The following is a 16,556-nucleotide window of genomic DNA, read 5'->3' as shown; positions in this document are numbered from 1 at the left end:
AAGTGCACCAGTGACTTCGTCTCGTCCGCAACTCTAGCCAGTCTTCAGTACGTCAGATTTCAGGGTGAGCTATTGGTCCTAGCTCGGACTGGATTCTCTCATTCACGTCTTGATGTCCTTGAAGCTCGGACATGGACTATCGTTTTATTATTTATTTTAGTTCTTAATTACACTTAGACTTAGAAATTTGAGAATAGATGTTCTTGATGTGATGACTTCCAGATTTTGGGGATGATAAGTAATATGCTTTAGAAGTTATTTAGTGATTATATTAATGAGTTTTGGTCTTCCGCATTATATTTTGTTATTCAGAATTTATATACTGGTAAACGTTGGGGTTAGATTTGTTGGTTCGCTCACATAGGAGGATAAGTGTGGGTGCCACTCGCGGCTCGTTTTGGGTCGTGACAACTTCATAGGGATAAAGTGGGCAGACTTAGTCATCATGTCCATAATAACCCATAAGGAGTCATGTTGTCTCCTATTCTTTTGAAGACCAACCACGAAGTCCATGTTAATGGCCTCCCACTTCCAAGTCGGAACCTCAATCATCTGAGTGAGACTACCAGGCTTAAGGTGCTCCGCCTTAAACTGCTAACAATTAGGACACCTGGCCACATACTCAGCAATGCCCTTCTTCATGCCATCCCACCAATAGATCTGCTTGAAGTCATGATTCATCTTGGTAAAACATGGATGTATCGAATACATGGAACCATGAGCCTCTGTAACAATCTTGGTTCGCAAATCATCCACGTCTGGTACACACAGCCTGTCCTGGTACCTAAGTATGTCGTCACCTCCCAAAGCAAATGACTCATTCATCTTTATTAGCATTGAGTCCTTCAACTCCATCAACACATGATCAAGATGCTGACCCTTATTTACTTCAACTACCAAGGATGATTCAGAACTAGGATTAACTGAAACACCCCCACTAGTAGAGTCAATCAACCGCACACCTAGTCTGGACAGTCTATGTACATTCTTCACTAACTCCTTCTTCTTGTGATCAACGTGGGTACTACTCCCCATGCTCAACCTCCTCAAAGCATCAGCTACAACATTTTCCTTTCCTAGATGGTAGTAAACACGCATGTCATAGTTCTTCAACATCTCCAACCATCTCCTCTGACGTAGATTCAACTCCCTCTCCGTGACACGTACTGGAGACTCTTGTGGTCTGTGTACACATCCATATGCACCCCGTACAAGTATTGCCTCCATAGCTTCAATGCAAACACCACAGCTGCCAACTCCAGGTCATGAGTGCGATAATTTTTCTCATGAACCTTGAGCTGTCTGGACGCATAGGCTATCACCTTACCACCCTGCATAAAAACACAACCCAAACCAACCCTAGATGTGTCACAATAGTGTAACCCTCACCACATTTAGGCAACATAAGCACTGGGGCAGAAGTGAGTCTGTTTTTGAGCTCCTGGAAACTCTTCTCACAAGTATCCGCCATTCAAACTTGGCTTTCTACTTAGTCAAAGCTATCAGTGGGGCAGCAATGGAAGAAAAACCCTCCATGAACCTGCGGTAGTAACTAGCCAATCCCAGAAAGTTACGGATATTGGTGGGAGTAAGAGGTCTTGGCCAGTTCTTAACAGCCTCAGTCTTCCTAGGGTCCACCTCCACACCCTGATCAGACACAACATGACCTAGGAAGGTCACTGACTAAGCCAGAATTCACACTTGCTGAGCTTAGCATACAACTGATGTTTTCTAAGTACCTGCAAAGTTAGTCTCAAATGTTGTTCATGTTCTTCCTTGGTCTTAGAGTAGATGAGGATGTCGTAATGAATACTATGATGAAAGAACTAAGGTATTCATGGAAGACTCGGTTTATGAGGTCTATAAATGCAGGTGGTGCATTAGTGAGACCAAATGACATGACCAGGAACTCATAATGACCATAACGAGTACAAAAGGCGGTCTTTGGGATATCTTCATCCCTAACCCTAAGCTGATAATACCAGGAACGAAGATCAATCTTAGAGAAGAAATGATACCCTTGGAGCTGATCGAATAAGTAATCTATTCTAGGAAGTGGATACTTGTTCTTTATAGTGAGTTTGTTGAGCTGACGATAATCGATACACATTCTAAGGGTTCCATCTTTCCTTTTCACAAACAGCACTGGAGCGCCCCAAGGGGATATGCTCGGCTGAATGAAACCTTTATCAGTGAGATCTTTTAACTGCCGTTTCAACTCTTTGAGTTCAGCTGGAGTCATTCTGTATGGAGGAATTGACATCGGTTTGGTATCGGGATCTAGGTCGATACCAAAATCAATATCTCCAGGGGGAGGGACTCCCGGCAAATCATCTGGAAAACATCTTGGAACTCACTCACTACAGGCACAAAGAGGTGGAATCACTGGACAAAGTGAGTATGCCAAGGTCTTGAGTTCGATTCCTATAGGCCGCATTCATTAATTATTTATTCACGTAAGACTTATGTATCAGTATGAGATTCGGCAAAGGTACCCCATTTCAAATCGCTTGAGCAACACTTAGTCTTATATTAATTATTGATTTAAAATTTCAGCTTGAGGCCGAGGCCAGGCCCAACGCCTACACTTCTTTTTTTTTCTTTATTTTCTTTCCTTCCTTTTTCTTTTGAGTTCAAGAGGGTGTGGGATCGATCCCCCACAACCTCATTTTTACTTTTCTTTAATTATTCTCCTAAGTTTCTCACCTATCCGAGAGGTTGTGGGTTCGATCCCTAGACACCTCATTTTATTTATTTTTTCCTCTTTCATTTCTTCACTTGAGCCTTACCCCATTTCTAATCCCCCTTACCTCATTTTTATTATGAATTTTCAGCAGCTTACATATAGTGAAGTCTCGGGTTAAATCCCTGATGGCCTCACACATTTTTTTTAAAAAAAATTGAAACCCAAATCCTCAATGCTGCCTATGCCGAGACCAAATTTCTAGATTTCTGGAAATTTGGTCACGTTTTCAGTCCACCTTTTCTCAATATTTATATGTTATATTCTTAGGCAATTCACTGGATATTTTGCATATTTTTATGTGCATTTTTCGTGGTTACATTTGGCCAAGAGTTTTCAATTAATTCATCAACATCACACCTCCCGTGAACATCATGATTTCTACAAGTAATTGCGTACAAAAATGCAAGGATTTAACATGTCATTTTCACATAGTTTCATAAGAATCCCATGCCTTTTTTGTCGTTCAACACCGTTCCAAACCTGATCCAATGCGCTGCCAACTCCCACGAAAACAATGCTTCACCACCAAAACCTCACGCGCAACCCGTCAACTAAAATGTTTTTGTTTTTCCTTTTTAGTTTAGTTTTGTTTTTAAGCTATTGCGTACAAGTTCTTCAAGAGTGATGAACTTTTGATTTTGTTCTTTTAGTGATGATGAAGCGTCAGAATGAGAGTGGAGAGACGTGAGAATGAGAGTGGAGAGATGTGAGAGTAAGTTTAGGAGTAGGATTTTAGGTAAAGACTTAGCCAAACTAGGAATCTTTGTTATTTAAATTGAAAATCTGATTTTCTAAGGCTTAAGTGAAATGACTGACATGCCCCTACTCAAATAAGATAATTAAATACCATTTAATTCAACTTAATATTGCTTTCACCAAGGATCGAACCCGGGTGAATCCTAACTCGCGAACCGGGTCGACCCGACCCAAACCGTCCCCTAATTACATTAATTAATTACTTAATTAAATACTTAGGGTAATTACAATACTATCCTTATCCTGGAAAATACCATTTTAACCCTAGACGCGTCCCCTAATTACATTAATTAATTACTTAATTAAATACTTAGAGTAATTACAATACTATCCTTATCTTGGAAAATACCATTTTAACTCTAGACCCTCCAAACCTAAGATTACCCCTTTCAAGTCCGGTTAAGACTCATACGAGTGAATTTGTATATTTGGGTGCCCTACATGGCTGGACCCAACCTTGCCTAGCTCAACTAACTCACCAAGTTGGTTGGCTTGGTTGTTGCATAGGTTATGAGGTCTGGTTTCACGCGCATCAAGCCGTGTGAACCCGATTTAATCTAGGCATTATAGGTACGTTTAGGCATTACTTCGCATAGTCATTTTCGGGTTGTTACAATCCCTTTGCTAGATAATGGAAAAACTTCCCCTTCTAATTCTACCCAACTTGAAAATCAACTTCTTTCTGAAAATGGCAACCCCTCAATCGACTCCCCTCACACTGATATCAAACAACTGCCATTGGACCATTCTCCGGCATCATGGCTGGAAATGGCGATGAAGGGGAAATCTATCTCTTTCAAGGCGAAGGTAGGAGACACTATGATAACGCTGATTTTCCATGACCCCTCATACTTGGCGCATATCATCAAGGAGGGACTTGACCACACCATAGACGGAATGGGGAACATTGTCTGGACACAATCAATCCTTCAGACACAGCGGTTGGGACCCCAAGGACCCCTTCCACTCAACTTGATAAACTTCCTGATGTCCCAAGCAATGCAAAATGTTCCTTTTTTTCCGAATACTCCTCCCCAATCGAAGCCATAAACCTGTCCTTTGCACCTTGGCCTCCCCCAGACACCCCCAACCCCCAGCGGACAATAAGGGGAAGCAGGAAAGATTTGGAGAAAGAGTCATCGGAAGACTTGCTAAGGAAGAGCGACGAGGAGTTGGAACTCCTCCTAGCCTCCTTTAGGGAACAAAAAACTCAGGTCGTCGTATTGGAAAATCTTATAGTGAAAGAGTTCACATAACTCTCAACAGAGTCAATGGTTGTCGACTTCCCCAAAAAGGTAACGAAACTTTCACTGAACTAAGGAGCAAGAAAGACAACACTCTACCAATGTTTGTACTGAAAGTGCGGAAGGAAAAGAAAGGAACTTCCCAAGTGGAGAAAGGAAGAACCCAATGCACAATCCACCTTTGGAGACCCTCTTAATGAATTTCATAATCTGGAATGTTTGGGGGCCAATAGCGCAAGCTTCAGGGGCCAATGCGATTCGATGGTTAAATTTCACAAACGCCTTACTGAAGTCCTCAAATTCGATTCTCAAATTCAATCAGCAGCAATATGACTATCCGGGGGGTATAGTTATTATGTGGAATAAAGACATCCTGAAGCTTAGTGATACCTCCATCACCCCTTAGAGTATCCATGTCATGGTAGCGGTATGCTCTAACCCTAACCCTTGGCTCTTTTTTGCTATCTACTCTAGTAATGACTTTGCTGCTAGACTAAATTTGTGGAAAGAAATTGTTGACCTCTCTAAGAAAATTAGTGAAAATTGGCTCATTGGGATTGATTTCAATGAAATTATTAAAGGTAGTGAGAAGGTAGGAGGCAGGGGCATAAATAACTTTAGGGAGAGAAAGTTCTAACAGTGTCTTTACCTTTGTAATATTGTAGACCTGGGGTATAGAGGTTGTAAATACATCTGGACAAATAAGAGACATAAAAATAGGACCAACCTTATCCTAGAAAGACCTCGTAAGTGCATGGATAATACCTCCTGGATTATCAGATACCCTAATGTCATTGTCAACCACCTCCCTAGAACCAAGTCTGACCATTGTCCCCTCCAAGTGAATCTTGACAATTCCAGTACAGAATCCAAAATAAACCCTTTAGAATGGAGCCCATGTGGTGTGGCCGTCCAACTTTTAGGAATCTTCTCAAAGCTTGCTTAATACTCCCTCTTATCTCACCAAAGTTATTGATAGCTTCCAAAAGAAGACTATTGAATGGAACAAGAACACATTTGGGAACATTTTCCATAAAATTAGGAAAATTATGTCTAGATTGAAGGGAATACAAAACTCCATTGCTTACCCCTATAGTCGCTATCTCTGGAATCTTGAGGTTGAGTTGCATAGAGATCACGAGGCCTTGCTGGAAAAAGTCTTCTGGAAAACTAAATCTAGAATTGATTGGCTCAGCCAGGGTGACACCGACACTAAATTCTTCCACACTGCTACCATCAATAGAAGGAGGAATATTATGATTAATAGAGTTGTTAATCACTCAGAAATAACATCACCGATCCCCCCTAGATCTCCTCCCACATTGAGGTCTACTTTACCAAGTTGTTTACCACTAACATGCCCTTCACCACCAGAAACCAAAATGGAAGCCAAACTAACCCCCCAACTCCCGATGAGTTGCCCTTGATGCACCTTTGAGAAACTCTGAAATCACTCAAGCTGTTAGATCTTTCAAACCCACCAAAGCTTCAGGCCTTGATTAACTTCACCCCCTCTTCTACCCGAAGTACTGGCATGAGGTAGGCACAAAAACCTCCAACTTCTGTGAGGAAATGTTGACTAGTAGTCTCATGCCTCGTCACATGAATACTACTATGCTCTGCCTTATCACTAAAAGCCCATATGCCAGCCACCTCCATCAAGAACTTCAAACCAATCGGGTTTTGAAATACCACCTATAAGTTGATCACCAAGATCATTCTCAACAGAATTAAGCACATGCTCCCCTATATCATTGGCCCCAGTCAGGATAGCTTTCTCTCCAATAGAAGAACCTCTAACAATGCCATCATTTTCCAGGAATTCATCTCTCACTTCAAAAAAATAAGAGGGAAAAATGCTAACATCATAAGATTGACCTTGAAAAAGCTTCGATAAGTTATAATGGTCCTACATTAGAGAATATTTCATCTATTTCAGTGTCCCCCCAATATCACTAGCCTTATCATGTGTTGTGTGAGCATTAGCTCCATTTCTGTTATTGTCAATGGAGGAAAAACACCCTTTTTTATCCTTTTAGAGGTATCAAGTAAGGAGACACTATGTCCCCATACCTCTTAATCATTTGCATGGAAAGGCTCTCAAGAGATATAAATAGAAAAGTCGAGGATAAAAGTTGGTCTCCCATCAAAAACACTAACTCGGGCCCTAAAATTTCCCATCTTTTCTTTGCAGATGTCCTTAGACTTTTTGCCAGGGTCAATACTCTTAACTTCAATACCATTACCCAAACCCTCCATGACTTCTGCCTTAAATTTGGCAAGAGCGTTAGCCATAACAAGTCCAAGGTGGTCTTCTCTTCTAACTAAACCTCATTAACATCAACCCTAGTAGTGTCTTTGGCAAATACTTGGGATTCCCTATATTTCACAATAAACCCACCCATAATGATTTCTAGTTCATCTTAGACTCCATGAGAAACAAGCTAGCAGGCTGGAAAACTAACTTCATGAACATGGCTGGTAGGACAGTCCTTGCTAAAGCATCTCTCGGTAGTATTCCTAGCCACATTATGCAATACATACAACTCCTTGCAAAAAAAAATAAGTTTATTAATAGAATCCAAAGAAATTTTGTTTGGGGAACCAGCTAGGGAAAAAATGCATCTTGTCAACTAGGAAACTATCTCTCTTCCAAAATCTGAAGGAGACCTGGGACTGCATAAGAGCGAAATCAAGAACAGAACACTCCATGCAAGTATGGCATGGAGACTTATGAGGCACTCCGATAGACTTTGGCGAAGAATGTTAATCAATGAGCATGTAAGTGATTGGAAAAGGAAACACATCTCAGTAACTTGGAAACGCATCACGGATGGATAAGATAATACTAAACAAGAATTTAGGTGGGTTGTGAAAAATGAATACCAAACTCTTTAACCATAAATGGATTCCTCGCCAACAAGCCATCAGAAACATCCTTCATGCCCCCTCCAGTAAGGAGAAGAGGAGATGCTAGTGAGCGAAATGGTTACAGAGGCATTTGGAACTGGTATACCATATCCTTTGATCTTCCTGAAGAAATCAAAGCAAGCATTGAAGCCATCAACGTTGACCCTGGATGCATGATAAATGATAAGCCAATCTTGAACCTAACCAAGGATGGTGAATTCACCACTGCCAGTGCTTACAAGTTCATCCATTCAAATAATTCCAAACCTCTTCCAACTGATGACCAGATGGAGTTTAATTGGATATGGAAATCGAGTTTTCCCAAAAAAATTAAAACCTTTCTCTGGCTCATGTTCCATAACAAACTCCCTACTTCAAGGCATCTCAACAAGATTGGACTGAGCATCCAACAGGGTTGCCAAATATGTGGTCACCACACAGAGAATTTTGAACATATTTTCTTCAAATGTGCAAAAGCCACAAGTTTTTAGGACAACGTCCTAGCAAGGAATACCTCTAACCATAAGTTCGACAGGAGCATATTATGCATTAACAATTGGCATAAGATTTGGGGTGACACTAAAGAAAAGAATTATAACCAAAACCTAAAATGGCAGGTGATCATTCCTCATTGTATGTAGGCCATCTGGCTCCAAAGAAATCAGAATCTCTTCAACAAACAGAAAGATGACATTTCTCTTAATCATGTCATTTACCAGTCTAAGGAATCCCAGGTGATCATACAAAAGCACTACCATAGGGACAAGATTGAAAATCACTCCATCCATGTCAAGTGGGAGCCCCCCATGATAGGAAGATTCAAGTTAAACACTGATGGGGCTGTAAAAACAGCACCAGGCCCAGGGGGAGTGGGATGTGTCATCTAGAACCACATGCGACTGGATAGTTGGCTTCACTAGTAAGGAAGCACAAGTTTACCCAATTCTTACTGAGATTAGAGCTTTTATACAGGGTCTCCTATGTCTTTGGGAATCCAGGATTCACCCCCTAGATATTAATACTGACTCCTCTGAAGTAATCAATTTGTTTGAACACGAAAATAATCCCTACTCTAATTTGATTCTTGAATGCAGGTCAATCATAAGTAAACAGGGAGCCATCATGCCGACACACATCTAACCTCTTTTGGATGCCCTGAGGTTTGAAGTCATTTGTTTATCACAGAACAAGTCCCCCTCAGTCACTGCCATAGTTGACCCTCTCCAGGGAGCAGAACAAGGTGACGGACTTTCTCAATAAAGAAGGGCTCATGAACAACAACTACGGGAACCCAACTTTTTTTATAGTTCCTTCACTGTATGCAAAAGCACATTTCAGGAACTATGTATCCTAGGGAAATTAAAACTTTTGTCTGTAATGTAACTGGCCATCCTAAGGCCAACAACTCCAACAACTCTACGAGCAGCAGTGTGTTTTTACCCTCTATCTATGTTTATAAAATATTCTTAAGTATCGGAAAAAAAAGTCTTGAAAGTGATTATTTTGCCAACTATCCCTAAATTACTATGCTTATAATTATTTATAATGACATAATACATAAACATGACAGTTAATTTGGCGTCAACTGACTACTATGACCTTTAACTTTGGATATGTATAAGTAGACACATAAACTTATATAAAATTGAACACATAGACACAGTCGTTCTACATGACATCCTACTTTGCAATTTTGTGTCGACGTGGCATCCTACATTTATTATGTCACTAAGACAGGTGTGTTTACTTGTGCACACTCGAAATTGAATGACATAATTATTCGTTGAAGCTAAGTTAAAAGTAATATAAGAAGAGAAAGTAAAACGTATATATAAGGTAACTGCGTTAAATTAACACGAGAGAATAAGACTGATCAATAAAAACGGTCAATTTTTACTGAGCGCAAAATTACAACTTGAGCATAGGATGAGTATTTCTTAGCCTGAAACTATAGAAAAGGGGCATAATGTGATTAAATGTGATGAAAGAAAAATAGAAATCTGGTGGAAAGAGTTGGCTCCACAGAACATCCAAATTACTCAAAGAAAAATCCGAAGAGAAAAGTGGAAAGAAAACAAAAGGGAAAATGGAACAGAAACAAAAGGAAAGGCAAAAACTTAAGAGAGGTCATACATGAATTTGTAACCTTCCAAGATGAAAGAAGCTATGGATATTTTTTGGAAAGATACGGTTAGGGTATGTTCAAGTATGAGAAGGGTGGACATACTATGGTATATTAATATGATAGATATTTGAAAGGCATGTTTCATTTGTTAATTAAAAAAGTAAAATATCCTTGCACAAATTAAGAGAGATAATTTAGCTAACATGTTGACACCTCTTCTTTACTCGCACTTCTACTAGTAGAAAAAAAGAAGAAGAGAGAGACGAAAATTTTTTACTTACTTTTGATAAATTTGAAAGATTGAAATATATTATCCAATACTATCTTTGTTCACTTTTAATTGTCATAATTTTTTTATTTTCTTAATTAAATAATAAAAATAATGACTGATACTTTGTTATATATTTTCTATTATGTTGATATAAAAAATATTAAAATACTTTTTATAAAAAATTTTAAATATCTAAATTTTTTATTTAAAATATCAAGTAAATATAATTTAATTAAATTTTAAAAATCAATTAAATTGATTTTCGAAATATATAATATGATAACTAAAGTGGACATGGGTTATTAATAAAACTTAGTCACAAAGTTTTATTAATTTTCTAATTAAAAGTCAAGAATGTGTGCCAAAAGTGAAGAGGAAATTAAAGTCTTGTTAGTGACGACTTAGGAATCGTTGTAGTGTTGACACGTTTGCGTGCTACGTGTTCAACTTTCTCACATTCTCCTCAAGCTTTTCAGCTTTGATTATTATTTTTATTTATATATTTGAATTTTAATAGTGTTATTATTTTTCTTTGTAAATCTATTATTAAATTAAATAGTGTCACACAAAATAAAATGAGATTGGAGTAATATTTGGTTACTATAGAAATTATAATTTTCACTATATTTTATATCATTTATCATTCTAATATTTCCTTTCTGTTTTGATTTTTAATTTTTTTCCAACTCAAAATTTATTATAATCAGGATCGTCCTCCTAGGTGATGCCTCCCCCGACATATGCTGCTCCTCCACCTCGCGAAAATAGAGGTTTTCTTACGAAATGGTAAGTAATTTTTCTCTTACTTTAATTTATTATCCCTAATTCATATCTATATATGTATATATATTGAAAAATGATAAGAAGTATTTTTAAATTATTTAAAGTACTTTATGTTATAAAATAACTGCTAAGTACTTAATATTAGTGAACTAAAAGGAAACAAGTGAAAAATGATAAGAAAATAATGTAATTAATATATATGTATCTATACGTAAAGTGACTATTTATAACCATGAGCTTAATGTACAAATGTATTACTTTGGCCTATTATTGGCCAAGTGATGTATACCTCTAATGGGGTATCTTGCACAAGTGATGTATAACTTTGGCCTATTATTGGCCAAGTGATGATTTGCACAAGTGATGCAACTCTTTTAATGTTTGGGGCCCACGTGGCACTCAAACATACTTTACAACACTCCCTCTTGTATGTCTATGTAAGTATATAGACATACATAATACGCATTAGTTGATGCCTCATTAAAAACCTTTCTAGAAAAATCCAGTGGGACAAAATCTAGACTAAGGAAAAAAGAGTACAATGCGTATTTTTCTCCCCCTGATAAAAATCACGATTCAGATGGTTAAGTTTTCGCATTCCAATTTTGTGAACCATCTTCTCAAGAGTTGAGGCTGGTAAAGATTTGATAAATAAATCTGTTGGATTATCACTTGAACGAATTTATCGCACATCAATATCACCATTCTTCTGGAGATCATGTGTGAAGAACAATTTTGGTGAAATGTGTTTCGTTCTATCTCCTTTATAAAGCCTCCTCTTAATTGAGCTATGCATGCAACATTGTCTTCAAAGAGCATTGTGGGTATCTTGACGTCACACTTCAAACCACATCATTCTTTGATAAAATGTATTACTGATCTTAACCATACACATTCTCTACTTGCTTCATGAATGGCTATTATCTCAACATGATTTGAAGAAATAGCGACAATAGACTTCTTCGTAGATCGCCATGATATAGCAGTACCTCCGTATGTTAACAGATAGCCTGTTTGTGATCGAGCTTTGTGTGGGTCAGATAAATAACATGCATCTGCATGACCAACAAGATCTGCACTATCTATCTTAGTATAAAACAGACTCATATCACTAGTTCCCCTCAGATATCGCAATATATGTTTAACTCCATTTCAATGTCTTCGTGTAGGGGAAGAACTACATCTTGCTAACAAATTAACAGAAAATGCTATGTCAGGTCTCGTAGCATTAGCAAGATACATAAGTGCCCCAATTGCACTAAGATAAGGTACCTCTGGACCAAGGGGTTCCTCATTCTCTTCTTGAGGTCGGAATGAATCCTTACTCACTTCAAGTGATCGGACAACCATTGGAGTACTTAATGGATGTGCTTTGTCCATGTAAAATCGTTTCAAAATTTTCCCAGTATAGGCAGATTGATGGATGAAGACCCCGTCTACTAAATATTCTATTTGTAGTCCAAGACAAATTTTTGTCTTTCCAAGGTCTTTCATCTCAAATTCTTTCTTTAGATATTCAATTACCTTTTGAACCTCTTTTAGAGTTCCAATGAGATTAATGTCATCAACATAAACAGCAAGAATTACAAACCCCAATGTTGTTTTCTTAATAAATATACAAGGACAAATGGCATCGTTTATATAACCTTGTTTTATCAAGTACTCAGTGAGGCTATTATACCACATGCGCCCTAATTGTTTTAAGCCATATAATGACTTTTGTAATCTGATTGAATACATTTTCCGAGATTTTGAACTATATGCTTCAGGCATTTTAAGTTCTTTCAGAACTTTCATATAAATTTCATTATCAAGTGAACCGTAAAGGTAAGTTGTAACCACATCCATTAGATGAATTTCAAGATTTCATGTACAGCTAAACCGATGAGATATCAAAAATTTATTGCATCCATAACAGGTGAATATGTTTCTTCATAGTCGACACCGGGTCGTTGAGAGAATCCTTGTGCAACAAGGCGTGCCTTGTATCTTATTAATCTCATTTCTCTCATTTCTTTTTCGTACAAAGACCCATTTATAGCCAATTAATTTAACATCACTAGGCGTTCGGACTATTGGTCCAAAAACTTCACGCTTAGCAAGTGATTCTAATTGAATTGCTTCTTGTCATTTTGGCCAATCACATCTTTGTCGACATTCTTCGACAGATAGAGGTTCAAGATCCTCATTTCCTTTCATAATGTTAAGTGCAACATCATATGCCAAAATATTATCCACTATGATTTTTGATCGATCTAAATTTATCCCATTACCTGTAGAACTTATTGAGAGTTCTTCATTTACTAGAGTCTCGGGTTCACTGATCTCTTCAGGAATATCAGGATTAATCAGATCTTGAATTTCTTCGTAAGATTTTTTGTACTTCTTTTTCTAGGATTTTTATCTTTTGAACCCAATGGTCTACCACACTTCAGGTGTATTTGTGATTCAGAAGTTATGACACTTGTAGATGGTCCTTTTGGGACGTCGATTCGGATAGGCACATTTACTGCAGGAATATGCGACTTTGTTATCCTTTTTTAATCAGTAAATGTGTCTGGCATTTGATTTGCTATGTTTTGCAAATGGATAATCTTCTGGACCTCTTGTTCACACACAGGGGAGCGTAGATCAAAATGAGATAATGATGAAACTTTCCATGCAATTTCATTTTTAAGTTTCTTTTTCTCTCCCCCTAATTGCGGAAAATTTGTTTCATCAAATCGACAATCTACAAATCTTGCAGTGAATAAATCTCCCGTCAATGGCTCAAGGTAGAGAATTATGGAGGGTGAATCAAACCCAACATATATGCCTAACCTTCTTTGAGGGCCCATCTTGGTGCGCTGAGGTGGTTCCACAGGCACATATACAGCACATCCAAAAATTTGAAGATGAGCAATATTTGGTTCATGGACAAATACCAATTGTTATGGGGAGTATTTACTATAATAAGTCAGTCTGAGTTGCTGCATGTGAGATAGCATGACCCCAAACAGTAGTAGGAAAATTACTTTTCATAAGTAGAGGTCTTGCTATCAATTGTAAGCGCTTAATAAATGACTCAGCAAGGCCATTTTGAGTATGAACATGAGCTACAGGATATTCAACTTTTATCCCTACCGATACGCAATAAGCATCAAAAGCTTGAGATGTAAATTCGCCAGCATTATCAAGACGAATTATCTTGATGGGATAATCTGGAAATTGTGCTCTTAATCGTATCATTTGTGCCAATAATTTTGCAAACGCCAGGTTGCGAGATGATAAGAGGCACACATGAGACCATCTTGAAGATGCGTCTATTAGAATCATAAAATATCTAAACGACCCACCAGATGGGTGAATAGGTCCACAAATATCCCCATGTATTCGTTCTAAAAATTGAGGGGATTCAATGTTAACTTTCATTGGTGATGGCCTAGTAATCAATTTTCCTTGGCAACAAGCAGCACACGAAAACTCATCATTTGTAAGAATCTTCAGGTTCTTTAATGGATGTCCATTTGAGTTTTCAATAATTCGTCTCGTCATTATTGATCCAGGATGACCTATTCGGTCATGCCAAAGCACAAAAGTCTTTAAGTCAGTAAACTTCTGGTTTACGATAGAGTGTGCTTCAATCGTACTTATTTTTTTCCTAATATAGGCCAGAAGATAAAGTTGATAATTTCTCCAACACATATTTCTGGTCTGAGACAATCTTGGTAATACCAAGGTATTCAACATTCATTTCATTTATTGTCTCAACATGATATCCATTTCGGCGAATATCTTTAAAACTTAACAGGTTTCTTGGGGATTTAGAAGAGAACAATGCATCTTCTATGACAAGTTTTGTCCCCTTAGACAGAAATATAGTAGCTCTTCCGGAGCCTTCTATTAAGTTTGAATTACCAGAAATTGTAGTAACTTTTGCATTTCTTCTAAGCAAGTAGGAGAAGTATTTCTCATCTTTCAATATGGCGTGCGTTGTTCCACTATCAATTACACAAATATCTTCATGATTGATCATTGAGGTATCCATATACTCTTCAAGACAAAAGATATAAATGAAATAAACATTATAATATTATTACTAAAAAAAACATTACACAACATTTTAGTTCCTTACAAGTCTAGGAAAACATATTCATACTAGACAAACGACGAAAATGAAATATATTTACATTATCGCAGATCCATCACCTATCAGGTGATCTATCTTTCCTTCGGGATTCTCAAAGAAATTCGCTACATCTAGATGCATGGGTTCAATAGTATCTTCCGAGATAAAGTTGGATTCTGTGTAATTTTTCACCTCCTTCAGCGAAGCTTGATATAGCTCAACCAGTTGCCTTGGCGTACGACAGGTACGTGACCAATGTCCTTTTCCTCCACATCGATAACATTTGTTGTCTGAATTTTTCTTCTGCACTACATCATGTTTTTCATTCTTCTTTTTACACTGCTGGTGTTGAAGGTTATTATTTAGTGCAAGACGATCAGCATGATTGAAATTTCTTCTTCGACCACGAACACGGCCACGACTGGGGCCACGACCTTTTTCACACCTAGATTGGTAAAAGTTTGTCGTATTTACTTCAGGAAATGGCATAGAACCAGTATCTCGACTTTCATGGTTTTTCATCAGTAAGTCATTCTGTTGTTCAGCAACAAGGAGATGTGAAATTTATTCGGAATATATTTTTAAATCCCATTTCTCGTATTGCTGCTGCAGAAGCATACTCGAGGCAGGGAAAGTGGAAAACGTTTTCTCCAGCATATCATGGTCAGTGATATTTTCTCCACATAATTATAATTGTGAGATAATTTTAAACATTGAAGAGTTATGCTCACTGATAGATTTAAAATCTTGAAGTCTCAAGTGGATCCAGTCATAACATGCCTGTGGAAAGACGACCAACTTCAGGTGGTCATATCTATCTTTTAAATTGTTCCACAACACCAGAGGATCCTTAACAGTGAGATATTCCATTTTCAAACCTTCATCAAGGTGATGACGGAGAAATATCATCGCCTTAGCACGGTTTTGATTAGATGCTTGATTATTTTCTTGGATGGTGTCTGCTAGACCCATCGCATCAAGACGAATTTCTGCATCGAGTACCCATGATAGATAGATTTTTCTCGATATGTCTAGAGCAAGAAATTCAAGTTTAGAGAGATTAGACATTATTAAGAAAAGGAAATTTATACCTCCAAGGCTTTTAAAGTCTTTACTTGAAATGATAACGTTTTATAAAATGACTGCTAAGTAACTTAATATTAGTGAACTAAAAGGAAACAAGTGAAAAATGATAAGAAAATAATGTAATTTATATATATGTATCGATACGTAAAGTGGCTATTTATAGCCATGAGCTTAATGTACTAATGTATAACTTTGGCCTATTATTGGCCAAGTGATGTATACCTCTAATGGGGTATCTTGCACAAGTGATGTATAACTTTGGCCTATTATTGACCAAGTGATGATTTGCACAAGTGATGCAACTCTTTTAATGTTTGGGGCCCACGTGGCACTCAAACTTTACAACACTTTATATGTATTCTTCATATTATTAGTTTTAAATATATAAGCAAACTGAATACTCAAAACATGTGATATGACCTGGACATAAAATGAATGTAAACAAAAAGCAAATATATATATCTAGTGAGGCTAGAGCAATAAGCAAAAAGAATAAATGCAGGCACAGGAAAAAAAAGGTTTTTCAC

General features: G+C 37.5%; 1 protein-coding gene across 1 annotated transcript; it reads right to left on the bottom strand.

The window, feature by feature from the left end:
• Positions 1-15,000: 15,000 nt before the first annotated feature.
• LOC107001350 lies at positions 15,001-16,011 on the bottom strand. The gene is made up of 2 exons (XM_015199432.1): positions 15,724-16,011; positions 15,001-15,477 (listed from the first exon to the last, which is right to left on the bottom strand). Exons 1-2 carry the CDS (start codon positions 16,009-16,011, stop codon positions 15,001-15,003), a joined length of 765 nt encoding a protein of 254 aa, XP_015054918.1.
• Positions 16,012-16,556: the final 545 nt, after the last annotated feature.

Source organism: Solanum pennellii, chromosome 10, assembly GCF_001406875.1.
Source record: "Solanum pennellii chromosome 10, SPENNV200".
Classification (NCBI taxonomy): domain Eukaryota; kingdom Viridiplantae; phylum Streptophyta; class Magnoliopsida; order Solanales; family Solanaceae; genus Solanum; species Solanum pennellii.
Note: the sequence above shows the minus strand (reverse complement) of the source record. Positions and strands in the feature narration are given on the sequence as shown.